Genomic DNA, 26,254 nt, shown 5'->3' with positions numbered 1-26,254 from the left:
CAATCAGAAAAGAGAAGCAATCACCATATACCCATGAAAACGTTGGAAATAGAGAACTATTGAGCCATTTTATTAAATCATCATGGGAAAATACAATAGTGAATGGAATGGGTGCACCTGGGCTTGTCTCTAAGGACAAGTGTGCAAAACCCAGGTGAGAAAATGATGATCTGAGGGCTGCCCAACTGCTGTTCTAGAGCGGATCCACACTGCCCAAAAACTACGATGTTTGCTGGAAGGAAGTGCTGGAATCACTGCTTCTCGTGCTCTGAAAATTATGAGACTTCAGCGCCTTATCCTCAGCAAAAACCCACCAAAACCCAGGAAGGGTTTGGCCTAGTTCAGACTCCTGAAATTCGACCCCCAAGGAGCCCGTCCTCCTGCTCAAGCTTGCAAACTCGACATTTTTGAATGATGCTGGAAAAACTCTCCACAACTGTCCCAAATCATTGAGATGTGATCCCTTATGAATTTCCTCCCTTCCCTGATGTGATCCAAGTGCTGTGGCTCTCTCCCTCAATGCCCACGTGATGTGCAATCCTCCAAGGCTGAGTTTCGAACTGCCCAATTGCTACACCCACCTGCTCAAAAACTCCTCCCCAAGGTTGACCTCTTGATATCCTTCAACTCTCCAAGTTTCTCCGGCAAGTGCTGGCCCAATGAAGCTCTGATCACAACTGCGCATTCCCTTCTTTGTTGGACCATAAATACATACTGTTGTTTTGTGGCTGAGTGTGTTGGCTATAAATCTTCCCTGGTGCTCCTCAAGGTGCTCTGAAAATGCGTTCGTAGGGTGGCACTTGTAGTCCCCCGAAGGTAAGGTTGAATCTCCCGCTTGAGAGATTCGTGGCTAAACAACTAGTTGACTCGGCTAAGCAGCTCGAGCAAACAGTCAAGTGATTTCGATGTGCAAGTATGAATGATCTCCAAGTGAAGAGCTCTTCCTCTTCATGACTTCGTGGGCCTCCCTTTTCCTCATGTGGGCCCCTCCAACAACCACACGATTTCCCTCCAAGGCAATTCGAATTGCCCAATGCGTTTTCCCACGTGGGTGGCCCCACCTTCCACTAGCAAATTAATCCAACCTTCATTTCTCCTAAGTCCATAAGTCAAAATTGCTTGGGTTCTTTACTTAGCAAAAATTTGTACAAAATTGGGGAGAGAAAAAAACTTGTTACAAATTCATTTGGGAAGGGACATGACAATCCTTCTCTCCCAAATGTTGCTTGCTCTCAAGCAACTTCAGCGCTAGGTGCTCTAGAATGTGCTCACCCTCCCGGGTGGCATCCTCATTCGGTAGGTTCCGCACCAGAAACTCCCTAATGGTCCTACTCCTCAGCTTCCTCTCCCGTCTCTCCAAAATGGCCTCAGGCTCCAAAACCAGATGGCCTTCATCATCTAGTGGGGGTCACTCTACTGCTACTGTCACTTGTTGCCCCAACACCTTTTTACGATATGAGACATGGAATATGTTGTGAATCCTACTCCTCGGAGGCAGCTCCAGCTCGTATGCTACCTCCCCAACTCACATGACTACCTTGTATGGCCCATAAAAACGGGCCTGTAGTTTCTCGACCCCCTTCTGCTTCAATGTGGACTGCCTGTACACCAAATTCCCCTTCTCGAAATGCCTCTCAGTTCGGTGACTATCTGCGTACATTTTCTGCTTGTTCTGCGTTGTCACTAGTTATCCTTGAGAGCCTTGAGGATATCTTGGCTCTCTTGGATCCAATCTTTGGCCTTTGGGCCCGACTATCTCCAAAAACAACGTCAACAAAAGATAATGCATCATAACCATACAAGGCACGGAAAGGAGTCATAAAGATGGACATGTGATGGATGTTGTCATAGCAATACTTGCCCAAGTGTTGTGACCGAATCCAAGCCCTTTGTTGCCCATTCACGTGGTTCCTCAGGTACCCCTCCAGCCACTGATTAACTCGCTTGGTCTGGCCATCTGTCTGGGGGTGGTAGCTCGTGCTAGGGGTGAGCTCAGTACCAACCAACGTGAAGAGCTCCTTCCAGAAGCCTCCCATGATCCTGCTATCCCTGTCACTCACTATGTTTTTAGGAAGCTCGTGTAATTGGAAGACCTCCCTATAGAACAAATCTGCAACCTATGAAGCCGAATATCTTGTAGAGATGGCGAAAAAGTGGGCATATTTGGTCAACCGGTCAACTACTACATAGATGCAATCCTTGCCCTATACTGTGTGGAGCACCGTGATGAAATCCATGGAGATACTCTCCCATTTCCCCTCTAGGATGGGGAGCGACTGTAATAATCCTGCAAGATGAATCAACCCCCCTTTGTTCCTCTGACATGCCTCACACTCCTGTGTGTGGCTCAACATGTCCCCTTTGAGGCCCTTCCATGTGAAATGCTCCCTGACTACCATGTATGTTTTCCTGAACCCCTGATGCCCTGACAATGACGAGTCATGTGCTACCTGGAGCACTCTCTCCCTCAACTACGAGTTGGGAACCAAAAATATGCGCCCCTTGTAGTAGGTGACTTTGTCCATGACCCTGTAGCGCTCATCTGCGTGGTATCCTCTAGAATCTCGCATGCCCTCCTATCCTTAGAATACTCAACCAATAACCGGGCCTTCCAATCATGGCAAGTGCTCATGGGTGATAGGCCTGCGGGTCTCCTGGATAGGGCATCAACCACCACATTGTGTTTCCCCCGCACATACTCTATGTCGAAATCATAGGCCTACACCTTGTTGACCCATCTCTGCTGTCTGTCGTTGAGGCCCTATTGCCCCATGAAGTGACGAAGACTGTTGTGATCAATCTTCACCCGAAACCTGTTACCCACCAAATACTGTTGGAACTTGGATAAGGCATTCATGATGGTCAAACATCTCCTTGTCATATATAGAATATGACCTCTCATGGGCTAAGAGATTCCGACTCTCGAAAGCAATGGGGTGCCCATCCTGAGATAGTACCTCTCTGACTCCCTCCCCGGATGCATCACACTCCACGGTGAAGGTTTGGGAAAAGTTTGAAAGTGCCAATATTGGACAACTGCTCATCACCTCCTTGAGGCGGTCAAAAGCTGTCTATGCCCCATCTGTCCATGCGAAAGCCCCTCTCTTGGTCAAATCCGTGAGGGGAGTTGCTAATTGCGAAAACCCGTGAGGGGAGTTGCTAACTGCAAAAACCCCTTGATGAGCTTCCGGTAATACGTGCAGATGCCCGAGAAGCCCCTTAGCGTTGTCACATCTCTGGGTACCGTCCAATCACGTATAGCTCGTATTTTCTCCTCATGGATCTTGACCCCATTTGCGCCAATGATATGCCCCAAGTAGAGCATCTCGGTCAAGCCAAACTCACACATGGACAACTTGGCATAGAACTGCTGTTCCTCCAAAATATGCAGCACCTCCTCCAAGTGTTGGAGATTCTCCTCCCAAGTCCTGCTGTAGCTCCACTGCCCATGCTATGTGTCCATGTTGCAGATCTGCCTCCATCCTATGTGCTGAGACTGTCTGTGGTGGGTACGAATGCATGCCTCTAAGGACCACTGATTTTCCATCCGGGCCGGTGAACTCCATCTCCGGTTTCTTCCAATCAGTGGTAACTCACCCAAGGGAGTACAACCTCTAGACACCCATCACCACGTTGGTGTCTGGCACATCGACCCCAAAGAAATGGTCTATCATAGAGTAGTTCCCCATGGCCACTGTCAAAGCGGGTACATACCGAGTGCATTGCATGGCACAGTCACTTGACACCAAGATTGAAAAGCCCTCAAAATCAGTTGTGGTGAGGCCCCTTCTTTGAATCAATTGGGCATCTATGAAGTTGTGGGTAGCCCCACTGTCAACTAAGACAGACACCCGTTGCCCCTGTATAGTGTCTCTGATCCTTAATGTCAGAAATTTGGGACCCCGCATAAAGAAGCAAGGACTACCCCAGATGGGGCAAAGGATGCCCCCCCTATGGAGGTGGTGCGGGTGGCCACCTCTCTGCTGGACTCTCAACGTCTCCCATACCACACCCCTGCCCCACCTCATCCTCCTGGTCACTATCTGAGAAGACCTCAATATAATGTGCTTTGCCAGTAGTGCACCGATGGCCTGGTGCCCAGGGCTCCCGACAAGTAAAGCACAACTTACTCCTCCTAAGGTCCTTCTATGTCTCATCATCCAGCTGCCCTCGTCCTTGGGTGGTTCTCTGAGGTGGTGGTGTAGTGTCATTCCCCTTCTGGGGGTAGGGGGTATGTGCAGGAAAGGTTTCTTGTGTCTTGGGGATGGCCCCCTGTAAATCCGTGGCACACATAACTGCTTCTTGCAGCGTGGAGCAATGTTTTAAAACTCCAACTCTTGTTCGGAAATGGTCGAGGGTCGGCTCCAACTCCAACTCCGACTCGGTATCGACTTGGCCGGTTTGATTTCAATGACTTAGTCGTTGTAAAAAATACATTAAATATTTATTTTTTTATAAAGAAACACAATTTTAAAGATTTTCATTCATGTTTCCAAACACAAATCTTTAGAATATAGAGAGAAGAGAACATATGATCAAAGTAGGCTCATGAATATATCCATTATATCAAAATGGCACCCAGTGCACTGTCCAATACAAAGTTCATACTTAGCCACCAATGCTAGGATTCTTTTCTGCCTCAGCCCAAGGACAATCACTAGACTACAATAACAATAATACCAATTCTCTACAACCAATCATAGCTTCCCAAATGATAAGCCAATGAATTGATCAATACATGTCTTCAAATTTGTGCCTTTGCTACAAGATGGCCTGTCTCATGCTTCTACCTATACTGCTGGAGATGATTTCAAGAAATCTATCCCTAATGAAGTCTCACAACCCTTGCTTTAATTCTGGTCAAGCTCCAGAACAATAAGAGGTAAATATGTATCTATTAGTCCATTGCCAGGACGTTTTCCTTTTTAAAAACATTGTATGGCTCAATGCATTGTTTTAGTTTTCTAATTCATGCCACTAGGATAACCATACTTCGGCCTTGTAATTTTCAAAACTTTCTCACAGTGATAGTTTACTTTAGGGCTATAAAAATGTAATAAACAACAACTCAACTGTTGATATGTAGGAGGTGGAACAACTTTTGACAAATGTGCTTTAGGATCGTTTTCAAAGAGTCGATCCGGTCGGGTTGTTATCGAGTCAATCGAGTTGTTACCAAGCCGACTGAGTCGATCACTGGCTCAGTCGGCTCGGTAACAACCTGGCTAGCTGTTCTGTTTCGGCCACCGAGCCAACCCGACAAGGCATTGGCTTGGTTCGGCTCGGCCGAGTTGGAGTTGGCTCGGCCGTTTTTTAAAACACTGGTGTGGAGGGTTTGTGTGACTTCACCAGTCCATGCAGGGGCTCGAGTAAGCCCTCTATGAAGGTGTATACCCTCCGAGCATCTGATAGGTCCGACACCATCACTGAAACTATCAGGAACTCCGATATGTATTGTTCCAGGTTGCCTGTTTGTCGGAGTTGGGTTAGCTCCCTTAAGTGAGCCTTCGAATCTCTCTCTGGTCAAAGCGCTCCACCACCCTCCTGGTGAAATCCTCATATGAAGTCACATTGACATGCCCTAGGGTAGCCAAGCCATGAAACCACCAGTTGTGGGCTTCCCCCTCCATGTGCAGCGTGGCCATCTTGATGGTTTCTAGCTCTGTCATTTGGTTACGCTGGAAATATGTGTCCATCTTCTCAACCCATGCTTGAGCAGTGCACTTGGCAATGCCATCGTATGTGGGGAAGTACATCCTCCCTATCGTCCTCTGCAACTCATAGCTCTGCATGCCTTGTCCTCCATAACCCTTGCTCTTCTCATTCTGCTTGAGCTTGTAGAAATCTCTAAAAGAGAGTGCTTCCCTGAAGTCTGCACCCATGGACTGCCATTCTCTGAAGTGTTCTCCCATCTGTGAAGGGTCTTCGGCCCCTGCTGGTTCAACTTGTGCCGAAGGCACGAAAGAGGGCAATGTGGCTCGAGTTGGCCCACTCGCTAATGGAGGTTGTGTTGCAGGTGAAGGATGGTCGAATTGTTGAGAGGCCCCCGAAGTCTCCCCAAATAGGAATCCCCTAGGAGTGGTTCTCTCCCGGTTCTGCATTTTAATCTCTTCTAGCATTTCCTTCTACCCCTTTGCTAGATCATTCAGAGCCTTCAAGAGGCTATCAAAGGCCATCTCCTCCCTGCTCTTGGGCTCTCCCATGTCTTCCTCTACTACTACTTCCTTTCCCCTATCCTCAGTGTCTGGAGTGATCTCCAGCTCTCTTTCTCTGCTTCGGTACCTCTGCCTCCTGTATGTAATATTTTGCTGGTCCCCTTCTCTCATAGGAGAAACTCCCCACGGCTGAGCCAAGACCTAGGCTCTGATACCACTGTAATGTTCCTAACTAGGAAATTCAGTGATAAACAAAGCAAGCAGACAAACCAACAATCATAAATGAGAAGCAATCACCATACACCCATGAAAACGCTGGAAATAGAGAACTTCTGAGCCATTTTATTAAATCATCATGGGCAAATACAACAGTGAATGGAATGGTGCACCTGGGCTTGTCTCCAAGGACAAGTGTGACAAAACCCAGGTGAGCAAATGATGATCTGAGGGCTGCCCAACTGCTGCTCTAGAACTGATCCACGCTGCCCAGAAATTGCGTTGTCTGCTGGAAAGGAAGTGCTGGAATCACTACTTCCCGTGCTCAGAAAATTATGAAACTTCAGCTCCCTGATCCTCAGCAAAAACCCACCAAAACCCAGGAAGGGTTTGGCCTAGTTCAGACTCTTGAAATTCGACCCCCAAGGAGCCCGTCCTCCTGCTCAAGCTGGCAAACTCGGCCTATCTAAATGATGTGGGAAAGCTCTCCAAAACTGTCCCAAATCACCAAGATGTGATCCCTTATGAATTTCCTCCCTTCCCTGATGTGATCCCGGTGCTGTGGCTCTCTCCCTCAATGCCCACGTGATGCCCAGTTTGGCCCTCTGCACAATCCTCCAAGGCTGAGTTTCGAACTGCCCAATTGCTGCACCCACCTGCTCCAAAACTCCTCCCCAAGGCTGGCCTCCTGATATCCTTCAACTCTCCAAGTTTCTCCAGCAAGTGCTGGCCCAATGAAGCTCTGATCACAACTGCGTGTTCCCTTCTCTGCTGGCCCAGAAATACACATTGCTGGTTTGTGGTTGAGTGTGCTGGCTATGAATCTTCTCTGGTGCTCTGAAAATGCCTTCCTAGGGTGGCATTTGTAGTCCCTCGAAGGTAAGGTTGAATCTCCCGCTTGAGAGATTCGTGGCTAAACAGCCAGTTGACTTAGCTAAGCAGCTCGAGCAAACAATCAAGTGATTTCGATGTGCAAGTATGAATGAATCCCCAAGTGAGGAGCTCTTCCTCCTTATGACTTCGTGGGCCTCCCTTTTCCTCATGTGGGCCCCTCCAACAGCCACACGATTTCCGTCCAAGGCAATTCAAATTGCCCAATGTGTTTTCCCACGTGGTAAGTCAAAATTACCTGGGTCCTTTACTTGACAAAAAATTGTACAAAATTGGGGAGAGACAAAAACCTGTGACATTCATTTGGGAAGGGACATGACATCTCGCTACGCTTTAGTGGCATATACATAATTCTGTAGATACGCTAGGATAACTATGTTAACGCTCCAGTGGCATTATTCAGTCGCCACGCTTGAAATAGTGTGGCATGCTTCCCTGTGGCTCAATGTTTATATGTGGTTTTCTCTATATTCAATGATGATAATTGATGTTAGGGCTTTAAGAAATCTACAGTAACTTGGATGTATGAGTATGACATATGTTGACAACACTATTGTTCCTTAATGACAATAACATGACTCTTTTGATACAGTGACTCTATGATGGCTCCTATATCATAGTGATTTTACGATGACAATAACCATGTATATGATGTATGACAATATTGACAATATTTCTATGATTCAGTGATGACAGGGATGTGACAGTGATGACAATATTGGCATGATTTGGATGCTTTGGACATGACAAAGATTAGTATGGCAGTAATGTCAGCATGCATGATAATGCTCCAGATAATGATCTTGCTTATGATGATAGCCCTTCTGAATGTCTCGTATTGTTCATAATCGTAGTTGTGAATCATCTTTGTATTGGCCCTAGGTGGGCCGATATAATGTCTCAAGATGATGTACTTTGTATCTTATCTGAACTATTGGTGAATCTAATAGGAGAAGAAGAAGAATTGATTTTTGGTTTTCCCCCTTTTGTGGTTTTGTGCTAGTCTCCGACCATTTCTAGGATCTCCTTTTTCATGCGTACTTTTCCTCTGATGTTCCTGTTATTATTCCTCTGCATTGTTGTTGATATTGTTCTTTCTATATAATTTCTAATGACACGATGATGGTATGGGGTGAATGCCTATGTTATTGATGAAAAGTATAAATGCAATTATCAAAAGAAAAGAACAATATAGCCCTAAGAAAAATTAATAGAGGCCGAATTGGTGGATTGGAGAAAGTCTATGTATTGGTCAAAGGGTCTAGGTTGTCTCATTTGATTTGATTCTAAAGAAGAGAAGAAGAATTTTTGGGTTTTTCCCTTTGAGAGGGGTTTTTCCTTGGCTGAGTGCCTACATCTTGTGTTCATTTGTCCATGATGATCTTCATGTTTTTGCTAGTTTGATGATAAAGAACATAATAATAATAAGAAGAAGAATCTAATCAATCAAGTAAAAGAATGTCACAAACAACTATCAATTTAAGAGAAATCATCCTAATAAGCCGCCCTAAGGATTTCTTAACACTTCCTTCATGCATCAGGGTGCCCAAGGATCGAACTTGATTACTAATTTACAATATTCTTTCGAAGGTTATACTAGATGTTGATTATCATTCTATATATTCTAGTGAGAAAATCTTAATCCTTTTATTCATTCTAGAGTAAGTCAAATTCATCTTTTAGGCATCATACAACCAAATGGAAGATTCACCATGCATGATTTATGACCAACTTCTTTTATAGGAATCGGTACATATGAATCCTACTTAAAAGTTACTTTAAATATGCATTTCTAATCATTCATACAATCATCTAGATATTTACTTTGCAACTTGACCAACTGCATTCCTTCATCCTTCAAGAGTATTGTTTCCATACTATATGGAATATATACTAACCTTGTCATAATGCTTCTTCCAAGAACCTTCCAAAATGATGGTTCTTATAGGATCATGATGATCCACCTTAGCAAAATGACTACCTCCAACGTAATTTTAGAAAATGTCTGGATGAACTATAATATGCAAAATGGTCCAATCTTCTCATTCTTGAAAGACTAGATGATTCCTACCAAGCAACTCAATCAAGTAGATTCTAAATCTTCTACTATCATGTCATGACTAATACAGTTATGAAGATCAACACTAGTTACATTCTTCAACACTCCCTCTTAACTAGGGAGGTATCCTTAATTACATATATACATAGGTACATGGAAGATCTCAAAATAATATGCCCTATGAAGAGTCATAACACAAGTAGTGCTATAGATTAGATACCTGACCAGGGTACTCTAATCGGGTGGGACTAAGGTGAACTTAAGCTTTAGCCACTCTAGGTACGATCAACTTTTTAAGCTCTATCACCAACCCAAGGATCTAGGTGCGTATCCAAGGTTGAAGCTCCATGACCAATGCCACCCTCCCTACTTCGGGATCTAGACATCAACACATAGGCCGACCATATGTTCTCCCAAGCATTTTGCCATAAGATGCTTCATCTCTCCCTATAAACTAAATCATATATATCTATTTGTCCAAGCATGTTTCCAAAGTGCTCAACCTTCTTATGGAGAGATTTACTTGTACAAACACAACCCTAATCAGTGATAAACTCTCAAATATATATACAAGTAAACACAAACCTTCGGGGTCCTTAATCATCCTGATGCCACTTATATCATCATAATCCATATACAATTTGTTGGAAGTTTTCTTCTTTCATTTCTTCAACAACACCAAATAGTTTAAGTAGTCTTTAAGTCTTTTGCAGATCTATCTGTAGTACTTTCATTCATTCTTTCTTCAAGGTATTTACTATAACATGCACTCCCTCTTAATTGGAGAGATATACCCTTTCAGTCTCCCTCTTGACTTAGGGAGATCAACAACTTCCTTCTTTTATCAGAAAAACTTCAACCTTTCAAGGCTTCATTTCTTTCTTATGGCATCAATGTCATCTTGATCAATTTTATAGCTTCATCATGTTGATTTATCATCTTTAATGGCAACTATCTTCAACATCTTGAAGATTATGTACCTGCAAAATTTTAATAGCAAGTACAACCAAATACAAATATACATAAGCATGAAGTCAATTAAAATCACATCATTACAATGGAAGCATCAAAGAATTTAAACTTTAGACATCAAATACCTAAACCTAGTGAGGTTCATAATCAACAAAGGTTACATCCTTTTACATACTAGACTTCAACTTCTTGCTAGGGTTTTGTCATAAACCCTAAACTCCATGTTTGAGACACAAAGCCTTAGATATCAACAATTCAATCAAATAAAAATTATACATCTAAGGTTTCAACAATATGCTTTTAGAATTACATGTCAGACTCTACTAGGGTTTGTTGTAAACCCTAGATTTTATTATCAAAGCTCAATCATATCAATAAACGAAAACAATATTATCATGTCCTAGAATATCAATCTCTACTAGGATTTTGTTACAAACCCTAGAATTCACAAACTAAAACATGAGTATCAACAATTAAGTCAACATACTCATATGCATATCTAGGATTTCATGCACTAGCATTTCTCATCGATACAAACATCAATACATCGAAGTTAGATACACACCAATTTTCACCATTATAGGGTTTCGATCATACAGGCAAATATACACCTAGGGTTTCATTCCTAGGATCTTACTTTAGCTATTACAAGGGTTTTTGTTTATAAACCCTAAGTCACCAAACCCTAAAGGTCTAGGGTTTTGACCCTAAAGGACAATAATAGCAAACCCTAAAGGACTAGGGTTTTTATCTTAACATTATAAAAACCCTAAACTTCAAAAGAATAGGATGTCTAGACTTCATCAACAATCGCTATGTAGACTAGGGTTTCATTATTAACATTGACTTACCTTTAGCAACAAGAGGCTAGGGTTTGCAGTGAACCCTAACAGTTAGGGTTTCACAAGAATAGTTAAATGATAGTATCACAAGGGTGGATTCAATGTAATGATTAATCACCCTAACAAGAATCTTTAAGATTCAAAACCCTAGACAACAATTTTAGTAATGTAAAGCAAATTTCAAAAGAGAATGAACATACCTTTTCTATGAAGAGAACCTTGTAACAAACTTGTAGTTTAAGACATACCTTGAATTGTTCTTTAACAAACCTTGTAGGACATCAATTCTTGAAGGGCTTCCTTTGCAACAAAACTTCTTCCATGCTTCAAGTCTCCTCCATAACCTTTGTGTATTCTGCAATCTTTCCTACTAGGTAAAATATAAAGAAAAGGTTATTAGCATACAGTGTAAACAAATCTTGATGTGAGGAGGAAACCAAACATGAAAAGATGAAACAAAGAACAAAATACTTATCTTTTGGTAAAATGGTGGAAGCTCCCTCTTAATTCAATCTTTCTGAGGGACACCTACAACTTATCAAAATAATTCAAAAATGTTCTAACAAGACATGTTAGACCTACAAACTCTAGAAATCAAAACATAAAGGAAAACAATACAAAACTTAGAATAGAAGACTAAGAAGGATATGTAAGAGAGGACTTAGTAGTATAAGTCTTTGAATCTAAGTTGCACGAAACGCCGAAACGTTTCGGAGTTTCCGAAACGGGGACGTTTAGAAACGTCACCTCCCAAAAATGGAAACGTTGACTGAAACGTCAGCCGAAACGTCATATATGTATATTTATATATATATATATATATATATATATATATAAGTGAATAACACATTATCTTGTAAGAAAAAAGGGAATAAGACCCATAGATGACAATTTAAAAGGAAAAACAAGTCTATATTAACTCTAATAGATGATTACATGATGGTCGAGTTTCGGCCAAGTTTCGGAGTTTCGGGTACGGGTACGGCCCGAAACGCCGGGTTCTTTGAAGTTTCATGCAACATAGCTTTGAATTCCGATTCTTCAGTCTTGCTCTTAGGTGGAGCTTCATCGGTAATATTTGTGTGTTCCCTATCTCTCTTCTTATTCCTTGGATTTTCAAGACATTGATTTTTGTAATGACCCATCTTATGACAATTGTAACATTCAATCTTGGATAGGTCAACTTTCTTCTTTGGTCCTTTGAACTTCTTGAATGTTCCTTTCTTCTTGTTATGAAAATAATAGGCGTTAGAGGTGTCGCCTTCTTCATCCTCCTTGTTGTTTACTAATGATATTCAGGCTTCTTCTTGACTGCATGCATTCCACATTTGGTCGAAGGTTGGAGTATCCTTCCAACTGCTAATTCTTGAAGTAAAGGCACTCCAAGACTTTGGTAGACCTAAAAGTGCAACAATCACAAGTTCCTTCTCTGGCACAACCTCATCTATTGCTTGGAGTTCATCTCTTATTCTAGATATCCTTACAAAATATGATGACACAGTGTCATCTTTTGTCATCCTTATTGTCCTTGTTTCATTCTTGAGGCTAGCTATCTAACTAATGTTCTTGATGGTGAATAACTTGGAAAGAGCTTCATACATTTCTTGAGTAGAGTCTATGTTGGATATGTATGGAATTAGGTTGTCCTTTACTCCATCTACTATCAGATTCATGGCCAAGATTTTGGTTTCTCTAAACTTCTCCTTTCCTGCATCATCTGTAGGCTTCTTGACTTTTCCTTGAACAAGGTCCAAAACTTTGTGCTTAGCGAGGATAAGATCTATCCTCTTTTTCCATGCCCTGTAGTTGGAGGCTCCTTCTAGCTTGTTTTCTCCCTTCATTGTAGTTGACATAGTTCCTATAGATAGTAGTCTCCTTGTATAGTCCTTTTCCTTAATGACCTTCCTTTGATCCCCTTTTCTTCAATAGATCTTCAAGCTGCCTTTTTCTTCCTTCTTCACCTTAGCTCTGATACCATGTTAGAAAATCAGAAAGGCAGAAATATTTTCTTATGTTGATAATTACTTGTGATATCTTTGTGTTCTTATTAACTTTCTTATGTTCTTCTTTTATCTTTGTTTCATCAAGCAATCATCAAAACAAAATACAAAGATCAATGAAACCAGATGTAGGCACTCAGCGAGGGCTAAAACCCCTCTATAGGGGGAACCTAAGACTACAGTTTCGGCCCTTCCAGCAGCTCAGCAACTTCACACATGTGAGAGAGAGAGAAAATTTCGACTTCTTGTGCTTGACAAAATCCTCCTTTTTCGCTAGCCCTTTCCTCCTTTCTTGAATTCACACTTTTTTCTTGTCCCAGAAGTTGCAGATCGAACTTGTTGAGTGAGTAGTTGCTGCCTTTATATAGGAGATTCTACCTCTCAATTAGGCCAACTTGTCCAGTTTGAGGCCGACTTGGTGGAGGAGGCCTAGAAGATCTAATTTACATGAAAATAAATTTGTTATTTGATTGACAATGCCCAAGGAGGGTCTATTACATTATGACATGGACAAGGACACTTGACATAAACCCTAGAAGCCTACAATGGAGGCTTGACCTATTAACTATTGACCCAAGCATGAAACCCATGCTTTAATAAGTCCCTTTCTTTAATAATAAAATTCTTTTTTCTTTCTTTTGATAAATACATTACATCATGACTAAATACAATGATGAAGACCGACACTAGTTACATTCTTCAACACATTTGACCCTCAAAACTCATTCTTAGGAAGGAATAAGTCAATGCCATTTCGATTTGTACCAAGAGAGGAGCCAAGGTTGAACAAATTGTTCTACCTGTAGTGCCGTGTTAGGCTGAGAAGACTGTGAAGAATCAGAGAGTTGCTTCATACCCATCACCTCCTCTGAAGACACAAGAGCAAGAGAGGATATACTAGTTTGTGAATTAAATGGGGATGCCATAACTTCATAACCGAAGATGATCAACATCACATCCCTTTTGGCATCCATTTCCTTTGAATCAGGGATTAAACCCACAGCAAGTTCCTCTCCCATGGAAGTAGTACCTCCCTTTGAAGAAAAAGGAGATCACCCTTGCTTGCTCTTCCTCACACTAGAAAGCCCAACTCCCATAAATTTGGCATTCAAAAGAATGAACTACTTCTTTGATAAACCCGTCACTCCTAAAACAATTAAGTGCAATGTATTATGGAAGAAACCTCTTATGAGATTGGCTTCTTCAATGATAAACATTATCTTTTTCTTTAAGACCATGCCCAGCTTGACATTTAGACGAAATATGATTCCCAACACCATGAGAACTCGGGGAAAATCTGAATTCATCCACCATATGGCCTTTGTTGCTTGTAGTAGACATCAACCATTATCTCCCTGAGCAATTGCATTCTTCACTGGACCTAATCCTGCAAAATTCAGTAAACCAATCAATTCTTCGCCTAATGCACCTGTTGTAGTGGTTTGTGGGGCTGCTGTATGCTCCTAAGCATCTGTATGGTGTCCAGAATCCTTCTCTGCGATGTCCATACCTGTCACCCCTGTGATCTCTTTCTCCACCTTTTCCTATTATTCCTCTGCAACTTCCGTTTATATTTTCCTCCATTATGCTCAATTGTTATCAAGTTGCTGACTAAAACATCTGTCAACATCACGATAGGTCACTGTTGAACACTTAATGACAGTCAACCTGAACACCACCTCATGGTTACATGATAATTCTTTCCTGAACTTTGACTTGGAACTCAACATTTGTAGTTAACAATCAATGTGACATAACTTATATGGTCAGGTGCAGTATGCAAACTCTGTACACTAGATGGATGAAGCCTTTTGCTTCGGGACTAGTGACAAGTGAAGGATAATGATACTGTAAAACGACAACCTATCATTTGAAGATACTGATTGAAAAATAGACCTTATTATCAAGGAGACAAAAATGCCTATGGTATCACAGTTACTTTCATTCAAAAAAAATTCACAGTTGAACTCTTGCACTAGTTTCCCATGGCTTAATATAATTGGTAACTTGGGATTAAATGCAACATTTTTTCTATCTGATGAGAAGTTTCATTTGTTTCCATTGAATGTCTAGTCTTTACTTGCTTGCTTAATATTCCTGATGTATGAATATTTGATGTATATTTTGGCTCAACGCAAGATTAACATTTACTTGATGCTTATGTTCAACTTAATCTGTATTGTGCTTTTGTCAGGCTTTGGATGGAAAACCCAGGATTGCTGGAACCAGGCTTGCAGCCTCATATATAAACTTTTACATTGCAAACAAAGGAATTGTGGCTCCTGCATTTGGAGATGAAAAAAGAGATAAAGAAGCTTTTGATGTCCTCTCTGCAACATTTCCTGATCATGAAGTAAGCCATAATATCAAATTCTGATGTCAACAGTTATAGAGCGATATGTTTGTTAGTTAAAATGACTTGGGAAAACTGCCATGAATGAATTTGGTGCAGGTTGTAATGGTATCTGGTGCGAGAGAAATTGTGCTTGGTGGAGGTAATATACACTGCATAACGCAGCAACAACCGGCTTGCTTGCCTTGATATATTGACAAATGGAAAAGAAAAACAGGAAAGGGTTATTTTTGCTGCATTGATAATATGATGATAAAATTCACGCCTGTATAATGATAGAAATTTTCTTGAATTAAATTTTGTTATTTATAAAGCAACTATAGATTGTCATCCAAAGCAGTCGGTAGCAAAAAATACAATCTTTTACTCTGAATGTTGAATTGAGTTATCTGGACATTGGGAATATTGAGATGAAGGTTAAATGCTATAACGTTTGCCTTTCACCCTCACCCAAATTCCATCTTTATTCTTCCCAGAATTCTTTCCATTTCTCATTTCAAATTTCCATTTGAAGATTTAAAGCTTATATACTAACTCGTGTTTCATTGGTGATTATATTTGGTTTTATTTCAGTAAAGTGAAGGTAGTTACAATTTAATTATTATTGATTGTATTTGGTGCTTATTGCAGTAAGTTTAGGTAATTGGAATTTAATCATTCCATGCGTATGCAAAATCTATCTTGACTAGATAGTATGTTTGAATTTAATGTATGCACAAGTGAGATAGGGAACACTCACATAACAAAGGAAGAATGCAGAAGGAAATTCGAACTCTACACTACAAAATTTGGCAGGTGAAAGTGGGTGGGAAGTTCGATGGATTCATACTTAAGATTACGACTATCCTAAAAGGAATCATAGATATAGGATATTATCCACTTTTCACCTTCTTATTTGCGCAAGGATTGGTCCTTATTCCTATGGGTTATTCTAATGCTCTTTCGAAACTGCTTTGCTTATCAATGTGTGATAGAATGTGTGTTTCAGTGGGTGCTGAAAAATTCCTATCGGGACTTTCCACTAACAGTGATCAGGTAAGTGTTTCATGTCAGTGGGTCTTTCTCTTTCTCAAAAGTTTCATGGGGTGATTCAAATGGGCTATCTGTTCAAGAAGAAAACAACAAAGCTCACTAAAACTAACGTAATTATTATGAAGCAAAGATAATAGGGTATACTGTTTCTTCAAATTATATAATATGGTATACTTTTTGAAAATAAGTTTGAATGATCTGAGTTGATGATACTAGGCTAGTCATATGGTATACTGTTGAAAATAAGTTTGAATGATCTGAGTTGATGATACTACGGAAGTAAAATATGTAGCCATATCTTAATAATGTGAAACTGTTTAGCCATTTTTATTCGAGAGCCCAGTTATAAAATCAATTTGTTATTTGTGACCAAGCAATTCTTCATAAACTGTCGAGGAGAGCCCTGTTATAAAATCAATTTGTTATTTGTGACCAAGCAATTCTTCATAAACTGGGTAATCTATATTGCCAAAATTCCCTGGACTTGCACCAGGATTCATCCTTTCAAACAGCTTTTAAACATGCTGTTTGAGTGGCAAAGACCACAATAAAATTGGAGTCTTGATGGATGGCTTAGTACTCCATTAACCTCACTAGCAAACAAAATCCCAGGCAACATAGGTTTTATAAATAGTGCATACAAAGTTTTGTTAGTAAATTTGATACATCAAGGGGAAAATTGTCTTTGATAATAGTTGATTTTGTAAAGTAAAATCCAATTTTCATAAAACCATTGTACTTGCTAGTGAGTCTCATAATCTTTTGATATACTTAAAAAATGATTTCCGTGGACCACCCTTTCAAAATGGTTGAAGGCTTACATTCAATTATGTAAGTTTTCTTTCCTTTATCAATATTCTCTATTCAAAGGAACACTATATACATACCTTGAGGATCTGAATATTGGTGGCTGGCTTGAGATGCCGTATGTATCAACATTGAACCACAAAATCATTAAATAAAACTACATAATTGAGTTTGACTGAATGCCAAGTCAAACAATAATATGTTTTTTAACCTACAAAGGGTTAATATAATTACACTTCCTTTCAAAGTTTATCTGATAATAAAAGTTGGTATAAAGAGTTAAAATTCCACAACAAGGTACTTGCATAGGTTCTTGGGGTTGCCATCTCATGGACAAGTTTATTATGAAATGTGTTTGTATATCATGAAAGATGAGTTTGTTTTGTTTTATTATTTTTTTTTTCAATTTTACTCAAATCAGTTTTCAAAAATGTTAATGTTATAGTCAATGTTGAAAACATCAGCAAGGGTTTGGGAAATGCAAAAATTGTAAAATTTGGAAAAAATCAGTAAAAATCAACAAAACATCGGCAGATAAAAACAATACATTTATTTATTTTTCAATTTTTTCCAGCATCTAAAACATCCACAACATTAGATAAATGCATTGCCACATAAATATGAAAGAAAAACTAATATATAAGATTTATAAGGAGTCTAGTGCTACATCACATATCAACAGTGAATCATGTCCTAAATCCCGAGTTCTGACTCGACCCAAGAGTCAAAATGTCAACAAAAAATAGAATAAATGTATCTCATCATGACGAGTCATCTACAATCAAATTAGGTACATAAATTAGTGAGTTCCTCTACCCCTTTTGTGGGAGAAGGTAGTGGATTTTCCTCTATAGGAAGAAGGCCCTAGGGTTGGAATTGGACTTTGACATCCTCTAGAAGAAGAAATAATAGATAGCTTCTAATGTCCTTTGCTAGTGACCATGCTAGGTGGTGTCACCTCTTGCTCCTTCATCTCCTCTTCCTCTCTCTTCCCTGTAGCTGCTACCTCCTTTAATGCTTCCTCTAACCAATTAGGTACCAATTCCATGACAAGCCTCTCGGTCTCAATCCTCCATGCAATAGTGGTGTCAATCAGAGTCAATGAGATGGCATCCATGTTAGGGGTTTTCTAAAGTTGCCTCAACCACAATTGGAGATTGTAGTAGACATAGACAATGTAATTAGGGAACTAGGACACCAACTTGTATTAGGGTCATAAATTATAAATAATAATTATAAATTTAAATATTAAAACAATAAATTAAAATTTATAATGAAATCAAAAAATTAATTTGAAATTTTTTAACATGTTGCACTTCTTGGCTGTGTTATTCAAATACACTCTAGTTGCGCTCGATCACTACTTGAAAAAACATGTTGTTCTCCTTGGCGCCTAGAAACCCTTTGCTCCTCAGAGCGCAAAATACATTATTAAGCATGCAAAATGACCCTTGTCGCCCCCCATAACAAGAAAAAAACATCATCAAATGCCAATTTAACTTGCCTTGAAAGCAACTTGCGATTTTTTCTATTGACATGGGAAAAAATCCAGACTTTTATGATAAAATCGAGAGTTTTTCAAATAAAAAAAGTCATCAATAAAATCAATGCTCTGAGAAACTCGCGAGTCACCGATTTTATTAGGACTTTTGCAACGCTGATCATGTGCCCTCACCTCTAGCTTGTATTCCACCTTTGTATGAGGCTTAAATAGCCCTTAGTCCAATTCTCCAAGGATGTTCATCTTCTACTTCTCGGGCAAGTGTCCCTTCACCATATACCACCTTCCTACACCCCTACACCCTTAGTAGAAACAAACCAAAACAAACCAAACATGACTATAATCAGGCTCAACTATAGGTCAGTTGGCCCTATAATGGGTTAATTGAATAGTCCAATCTCCTCTTCCATTGCTAGCTTTGATACCAACTTCCCCATGTCCTCCACCCTCCAAATCCCTTGTGAAAAATTAGCTTGATGTCAAGGGGAGTCCTAGATCGCTACTATGTAAACCCTCTTCCATCACCTACCATAGATCCAAAAGCTCCAATTTTTCATAATAACTCTCTTGAATTAGCATGATACCTTTTGCAAGTTTCCCATGTAATGGTGTTCGTCAAAATAGTCTTCTCATTGAACAAAAAAAACATTTATTTATTTATTTTGAGTTGATTAATCTAGTTATCTTTGCATGTTTTTTATGAGACCTCTTTTTTTTTTTTTTTTTAATACTATTATCAATTTATACATTGGTATTCTTTTCTATGGTTTTTGTTTGCTTATATTTTACAAAAAAATTCAATAACATCATACAATAGGGGTTCCCCATAGATTGGACAACTAGTTTGGCAATAGCTCTTTTCAAGAGTGGCGACGTCAATAATCCCTCCAATTATATGACCATAATGATAAACCCCTTGTTTGAAAAATTATTTGGAAGCATGCTAGAAAATAAAATCAACAAGTGGGCAGAAGAAAGAGATAAGTGTGCTAAAGGCCAAATGGGTTTTAGACCTAAACATTCCGCAGTTGATCATTGTATAACTTTAAGGTACATCATTGAAAAGGTTTGGGAGAAAAAGGAAGAAGTCTTTTGTTTCTCTGTTGATTTCATAAAAGCGTTTGACACGGTTCCTAGGGATAAGCTTTGGCACAAAATGTACATTTGAAAGCAGAGGTGCATAGACTGTATGAAGAGGTGAAAGTCAAAATTAGAACTTTGGCGAACATTTATGAAAGTTACAGAAGTGATATCGGGGTCAAGCAAGGTTGCCCATTGTCTTCTACCCTTTTTGGTTTATATATTGACAACCTTGAGGATTGGCTAAATTCGCAAGGGGGTGATGGTATCCATTTGGGCAAGTTTGTTATAAGGTTTATTTTGTATGAAAATGACCTTATTTTGATTGCTAAATCTACTCTTGGTTTGCAAGAGCACTTACTATCCCTTTAGAATTTTTGTATAAGGGTGGGGATGCAAGTCAATATTAGCGAAATGAAAGTAGTGGTTTTCTCTAAAAAAAGAAAACATAACCAACATAAGGTCTACTTTGAAGGAAACATTCTGGAAGAAGTTGTGGATTACAAATACCTCCTAATTGACTTCAACAAAAATCTAAGATGGGATGGTCGTAGAAAGAAGAGAACTTTGGGGTGTTAGGAAACATTTTATGTTTTTCAAAATAGGTGTAGAGAGGCAGAGTTATGGGACTGAAAAACACTCAAACTCTTTTTGGGTTTCTAGTGATTCCAATGATTCTCTATGGTTGTGAACTGTGGTCCAGCAGTACATTTGACATGCAGTGGAAACAAGTTGAGAAAATTTAGAAGTGTTTGATTACAAACAAATTCAAAATTAAAAGTGTAGTTCCTTAAGCTATCTTGTTAAGTGAAACAAGGATTGCTCATATTGAAGCAATTGCTATGGTGCGAGTCATAAGGTATTTAAAAAAAATTGAGCAAACAGACAAGGCAGATGGCCTAAGGTTGTCTTTAATGACATATTATGCAAAAGAAATAAGACCTGGATGCAGAAAATATCAATTGGTTTAGTAAATAGGGTATTTGCTTGAACACGTGTCCCATAAACAGTGAAGAGATAAAAGCTTTTGTTATGGATAATTTCCATAAACGTACTTGGGATAAGGAGCTAGGGAGAAAGAAAAAATACTATATTGAAGTGTTTAATTCCACTCAATCATCAACAAGAAGCGTACATAGAGACTAATATTTCTTAGAAAGCCAAAATTCTTATTGCTCAGTTAAGGACTAATTCTCATCAACTCTGTTGTGAAACAGGGCGCTGGAAGAGGCCAAAAGAAGTGTGGGAGGAAAGAGTATGTATTTTTTGTTCTTCTGGAAAAGTGAAAACAGAAAAACATTTTATTTTAGAATGCGAGGCCTTCAAAGACAAGAAGGTATGCAGATATTTTGGAAGCTAGCTCTTGGGATAATCTATTTAGCGAGGGGTTTGTTGAGAAGTTGAAAGTGTTTATTATGAGGGTTCATAGGGAAAAGGCCAAATGTATCAACCAAATGAAGAAGCAATTTGACCCATAGACTATTTTTAGCCTCATGGACGTTAAAATAATTTTCTTTCTTTCTTACAACTTGAGTGGGCTTAATGGTTAAGAGCATGTGTTCCCTCCTAAGAGGTCATAGGTTCATAACCAGATGGGGTAGAGTATTTATGCCTTTGTAGACTTAGCAGCCAAATCACTGTGTGGAGGTGGGTCCCTTGTCCCACAAACAAGGGGATCTCATACACCAATTTGGTGTCTGGCTTGACCATGACCTTAAAATTGAATAATAATAATAATAACAATAATAATAAAATTTCATTGATATTTTGGTTCTTATTTTACACATTCATATTCTATTTATTTATTTATTATTTATTCTATTATTTTTATAATTTCTATTCATTCTGCAACTTTCTTTTATATATAGTATTATTATTAAAATAAGAATTTTTGTTTATAATTTCCTTTTTATATATAATGGTATTCATTAAAATAAGAATATTTGTAATACAAATTCCTTTTATAATATATATATATATATATATATATATTATTTTTGTATCCTCTTCAATGTTATTTTTGTTAATTTCTTCCTCTCTTTGATGTTTTTTTGTTAATTTTTTCCTCTTTGTTGTTATTTTAGGCAATTTCTAATTAATTAAGATGATGATAATAATAATAATAATATCTTTATTCTAGGCATTCCTTAACGTCTCTTTTTAATGATATTTATTTTTCTTGTTTATTTTAATAATTTTTTAAATTTGTTGTACCGTTCTGTTTGATTATTATATTATTTATTTTCCTGACTATTAGGAGTTTACCGTTGCATCTCTACTATAATTATTCAGTCTATGTATATCACTATCCATCTTTGTCCTAATGTGTTGGAAAATGTAACTAGGATCAATTTTCATTTAATGTATTTGAGTCATCATGTAATGTACTTGTCAAAAGAATAAATAAAAGAATTATTATTATTATTATTATTATTGTGACTTATTAAAGCATGGGCTTCGTGCTTGAGTCACCATGTTTTACGTCAAAGTCCCCATTGAGGACTTCTAGGATTTATTCTAAGTTAATAGAGTCATTGTACTTTTAAAGAGACCCTTCTTGGGCTTTTGAATCATGTAAAAAGGTTAAGTATTGAGTCAAATATGATTTATGTATCCTCCACACCAAGTCAGCCTAGAAGAAGATCAAGTTGGCCTAAGGACACTTATTCAACCCACAAGAAGCCTATAAATACAAGCTAGTCGAAGTCATTTGGAGCATCACTCTCACAAGAAGTTCAATATCTCTTGTAGCTGGGAAAAGTGCGAAGTTTGTTGCCGGGAAGCCAAAGTAAGTGCGAGTTTGGGGAAGTCTAAGGAGAAAGGAAAAATCAAAATTTTGGTGCCTCTCTCTCTGTTTTGTGCCCTGGATTGGGAGATCAAAGTCTTCGTTTCACTATTGTCGGAAGCTGCCAGTTGCTGGAAGTTGTTGCCTAGTCAAAGTTGCTGGAAAAGGGGTTGAAATTCTGGGAGGCTAACTTGGTGTGGAGGGAAGGTCTAGTCTTGGTTTAGGGTGAAGAGTCTCAAAGAATACTATTGAAAGGAATAATTTCTTGATTGGGTTTTCCCCTCAAGGGGGGTTTTGTCCTGGCATAGTGCCTACATCTGGTGTCTATTATTTGATGTACTGCTTCTTTGGTAATTGCTTGATGAATTAAAAGAAATAAGATATAAAGAATTGTAACAACAAGAAACATCACAAGTAATTATCAAGAATAAGAAAGTCTTTTTGCCTTTTTGATTTTCTAACATGGTATCAGAGCTTTGGTGATGAAGAAAGAAAAAGGCAGTCTCAAGCACTTGATCAAGGAACCATTTAAAAGGATTATCTCAGGGAAGGAGTCTACTATATTCAAGGGAGATGTCTAACACAAACAAGGGAGAGAACAAACTTGAAGGGACCTCAAACTACAGGGTTTGGAAGAAGAGGATTGACCTCATCCTTGAAAAGAACAAGGTACTAGACTTGGTCAAAGGAAAATTAAAGAAGCCTACAGAGGATTCCAGTGATGCTGACAAAATGAAATTCAAGGAACTAGAATTGGTGGGCATGACTCTAATGGTAGAAGGAATAAAGGACAACCTTGTCCCATTCATAGCCAAAATCGATCATGCTAAGGAAATGTAAGAAGCCTTGTCAAAGTTATTTACTATTAAGGAGATTGGTCAAGTAAAAAGTTTGAAGAATGAGGTAAGGACTACAAAGATGATTAAAAAAGACACAATGGCCTCTTTCTTTGTGAAGATAGCAAGAATCAGAGATGATCTTTTGGCCATTGATGAAATCATTCCAGACAAAGAACTCGCGATCACTCCTCTATTAGGATTGTCACCCTCTTGGGGTGCATTTGCTATAGGTCTTAACAATTGGAAGGAAGCTCCCACTTTCGAAGAACTATGGACTGCTTGCAGTCGAGAGGAATTAAGGATCTCATTAGCCAATCCCGAAGGAGTATCAAATGCCTACATTGCTCAACATAAAGGAAAGAAATCAAAAGGACCAAGGAAGAAAGTTGACGTGTCCAAGATAGAATGTTATCAATGCCATAGGAAAGGTCACTACAAGAGTGTTTGTCCTCATAATCCAAGAAATAAAAAGAGAGAAAGAGATCATGCTAACATTGCTGAAGAATGAGACCCAAAGAAAGCCAAGCCCGAATAATCTGGCATTAGGGACTTACACTACTATGTCCTTTACTTGTAGCCTTAAATATCTCATTTTATATTTTGACGTTTTAGAATTTATAGGTTTTTAACATATTTTGGAAAAGGCATTTTTATTGTTTTTATAAGTTTGTAGGTATCCCTCAATCTTTGGAGGGAGCCCCCAACAACTCCCAAATATGCGTATCTCATCTCCCTTTAGTTTTTGGTTTCATGTACTTGTTTAATTATATTAATACTAATCACCATTCTTCCTCTATTGTCTCGATGAGGAAGACATTTGCTATATCCTTAAGGAGTTTGAAGAGAGCTACCCAAGGAAAGGTTTGTCAAGAAACAAAGGTATGCTTTAAACTACAATACATTGATTTCTTTATACTAAAGGTTCATTCATTTGACAATCTATTACTAACATTGTTATGTCTAGCTATATTGAATCATAATGATTCTTGTTTTGGGTGATTCATCATTTGATAAATGTACCCACCCACTCATATTCTTAACTGATTTTGTAGACCCTAGACAAGTTCTGGAAAACCCTGACCTAAGGGTATGCTGACAATGTGTGAAATCCTAGCTCGCTTAGGGTTATTGTGAAATGCTATTTGAAGTCGACGATGTTTGGGATTTTGGTATGATCATGAAATATTAACTTGTTAAGGTTGAATGATGTTTGTCTAAAATCCCGAACCTTTGAAGTTTTGGTAATTTTTGGGTTTTATATGTTCCTATGTTGAAACCCTAACTCATTAGGGTTTGGTGGAATGTGTAAGCAAGACCCTTATAATGGATTTCCTTGGTATATGTGTGTTTTCCTTATCAAACCCTAGTCTAATAAAGTTTGTAATATGTCTAACTTCTATTGATATTTGTGAAGTTGGGTTTGATTATCACATGATATGAAATGCCTTTGCATGATGATGGAACCCTAGGTATATATAGATATGTCCTTCTGGTCGAAACCCTAGCTTGGTCTAGGTCAATATATGTCTAATGTATTAATGTTGTCGGACATATGATATGCTTATGAATTCCTAAATACATGGGTTAACCTAGTTTTCGATGGTAATAAGTCTTGGGATTTGATATAAGTCCTTGTCTTAGATTCTTGGATGATATTTGGAAATCTAGGGTTTTGCGAATAAACCCTAGTAATAGTTAAATTGTCTAGTATGTGTGACATAACAATCTAAGATCTACTTATTTAATGATTGTTGAGATTGTGAAAGTGGAATTTTAGGGTTTTGGAGTTGAAACTTAGTAGAAGTAAAAATCTCCGATATATGATGACAATATGATATTTGAGATTTGTGTAAGATTGTGGAAATCTGAGTTTTGGTTGGGATTGATGGTTGATCGGAAATCTAGGGTTTGCAACTAACCCTAGTGAAAGTTGGTCATGTTAATGACTAAGATGTGATTGACTTTGATTAATTCTTTTGTATGAAATCTAGGATTTGTATGAAACCCTAGTAAAAAAATCTAACATATGCATTTTGAAAAGTTGTTAGACGCTTTATATTTGTCTAAATTGTTTCTAGGGTTTGCTATATGTTGTAGTAAGCTATGTCATACCTTTGGAAAAACATTGAAACCCTAGATATACTGGAAGTTGATTATGATGTAGTCTAAGGTTTATGACAAAGTCCCTAGCAATGTTGAAGAGTATATGTCTCTTGTTTGTAATTAAGTCTAGGTATCTTATATGTATAAAGTTGAAATGCTTCCGTGATTTTGGTATGGATAAATTCATGCTTCTATAGATTTGGTTGTACTTGCTATCTAAGTTGTGCAGGTACAAAATCTTCAATATGGTGAAGATGCTCGTTGATGTGATAAAGCATGATGAGGATAATGATAACTTTGATGAAATGGTTGGAAGCCACGAAAGATTCTCCAATGACGAAAAGAAGAAGCTGATCTCCCTGAGGAAGCCTGAATAGAAGAGATCTCCCTAAGATTAAGAGGGAGTTCGGATGAAGAGATGCTTCCTAGTTGAGAGGGAGGGCGTAACTTGGTTTTGATTAATGAATTTCAGAGGATATGTTGTTGCATGAGAAGTAGGAAAGGAAAGTATACGATTGAGGAATCTTTTGTCCAATATTCGGTTGATAGTCCTACTAAGTTGAGAAGAAACATCTAGAATGACCTCAGAGATTTTTATTTGATATACATATTAAAGCAT

General features: G+C 38.6%; 1 protein-coding gene across 1 annotated transcript in view; it reads left to right on the top strand.

Moving 5' to 3' along the window:
- The window catches only part of LOC149250709 (agmatine deiminase-like), a 270,021-nt gene extending 253,999 nt beyond the window's left edge, over positions 1-16,022 (top strand). Inside the window, exons 10-11 of the mRNA XM_089459211.1 lie at positions 15,330-15,488; positions 15,588-16,022. Of these exons, the coding sequence (XP_089315337.1) occupies positions 15,330-15,488; positions 15,588-15,677 (249 nt within the window). The 3' untranslated portion in view covers positions 15,678-16,022. The remainder of the gene's footprint in view (positions 1-15,329; positions 15,489-15,587) is intronic.
- The last annotated feature ends 10,232 nt before the right edge of the window (positions 16,023-26,254 follow it).

This window comes from Pinus tabuliformis, chromosome 7, assembly GCF_031772625.1.
Source record: "Pinus tabuliformis cultivar Carrire ecotype Pingquan chromosome 7, CPIR1, whole genome shotgun sequence".
Classification (NCBI taxonomy): domain Eukaryota; kingdom Viridiplantae; phylum Streptophyta; class Pinopsida; order Pinales; family Pinaceae; genus Pinus; species Pinus tabuliformis.
The sequence above is the reverse complement of the archived record's forward strand: the minus strand, read 5'-3'. Positions and strand labels throughout refer to the sequence as shown.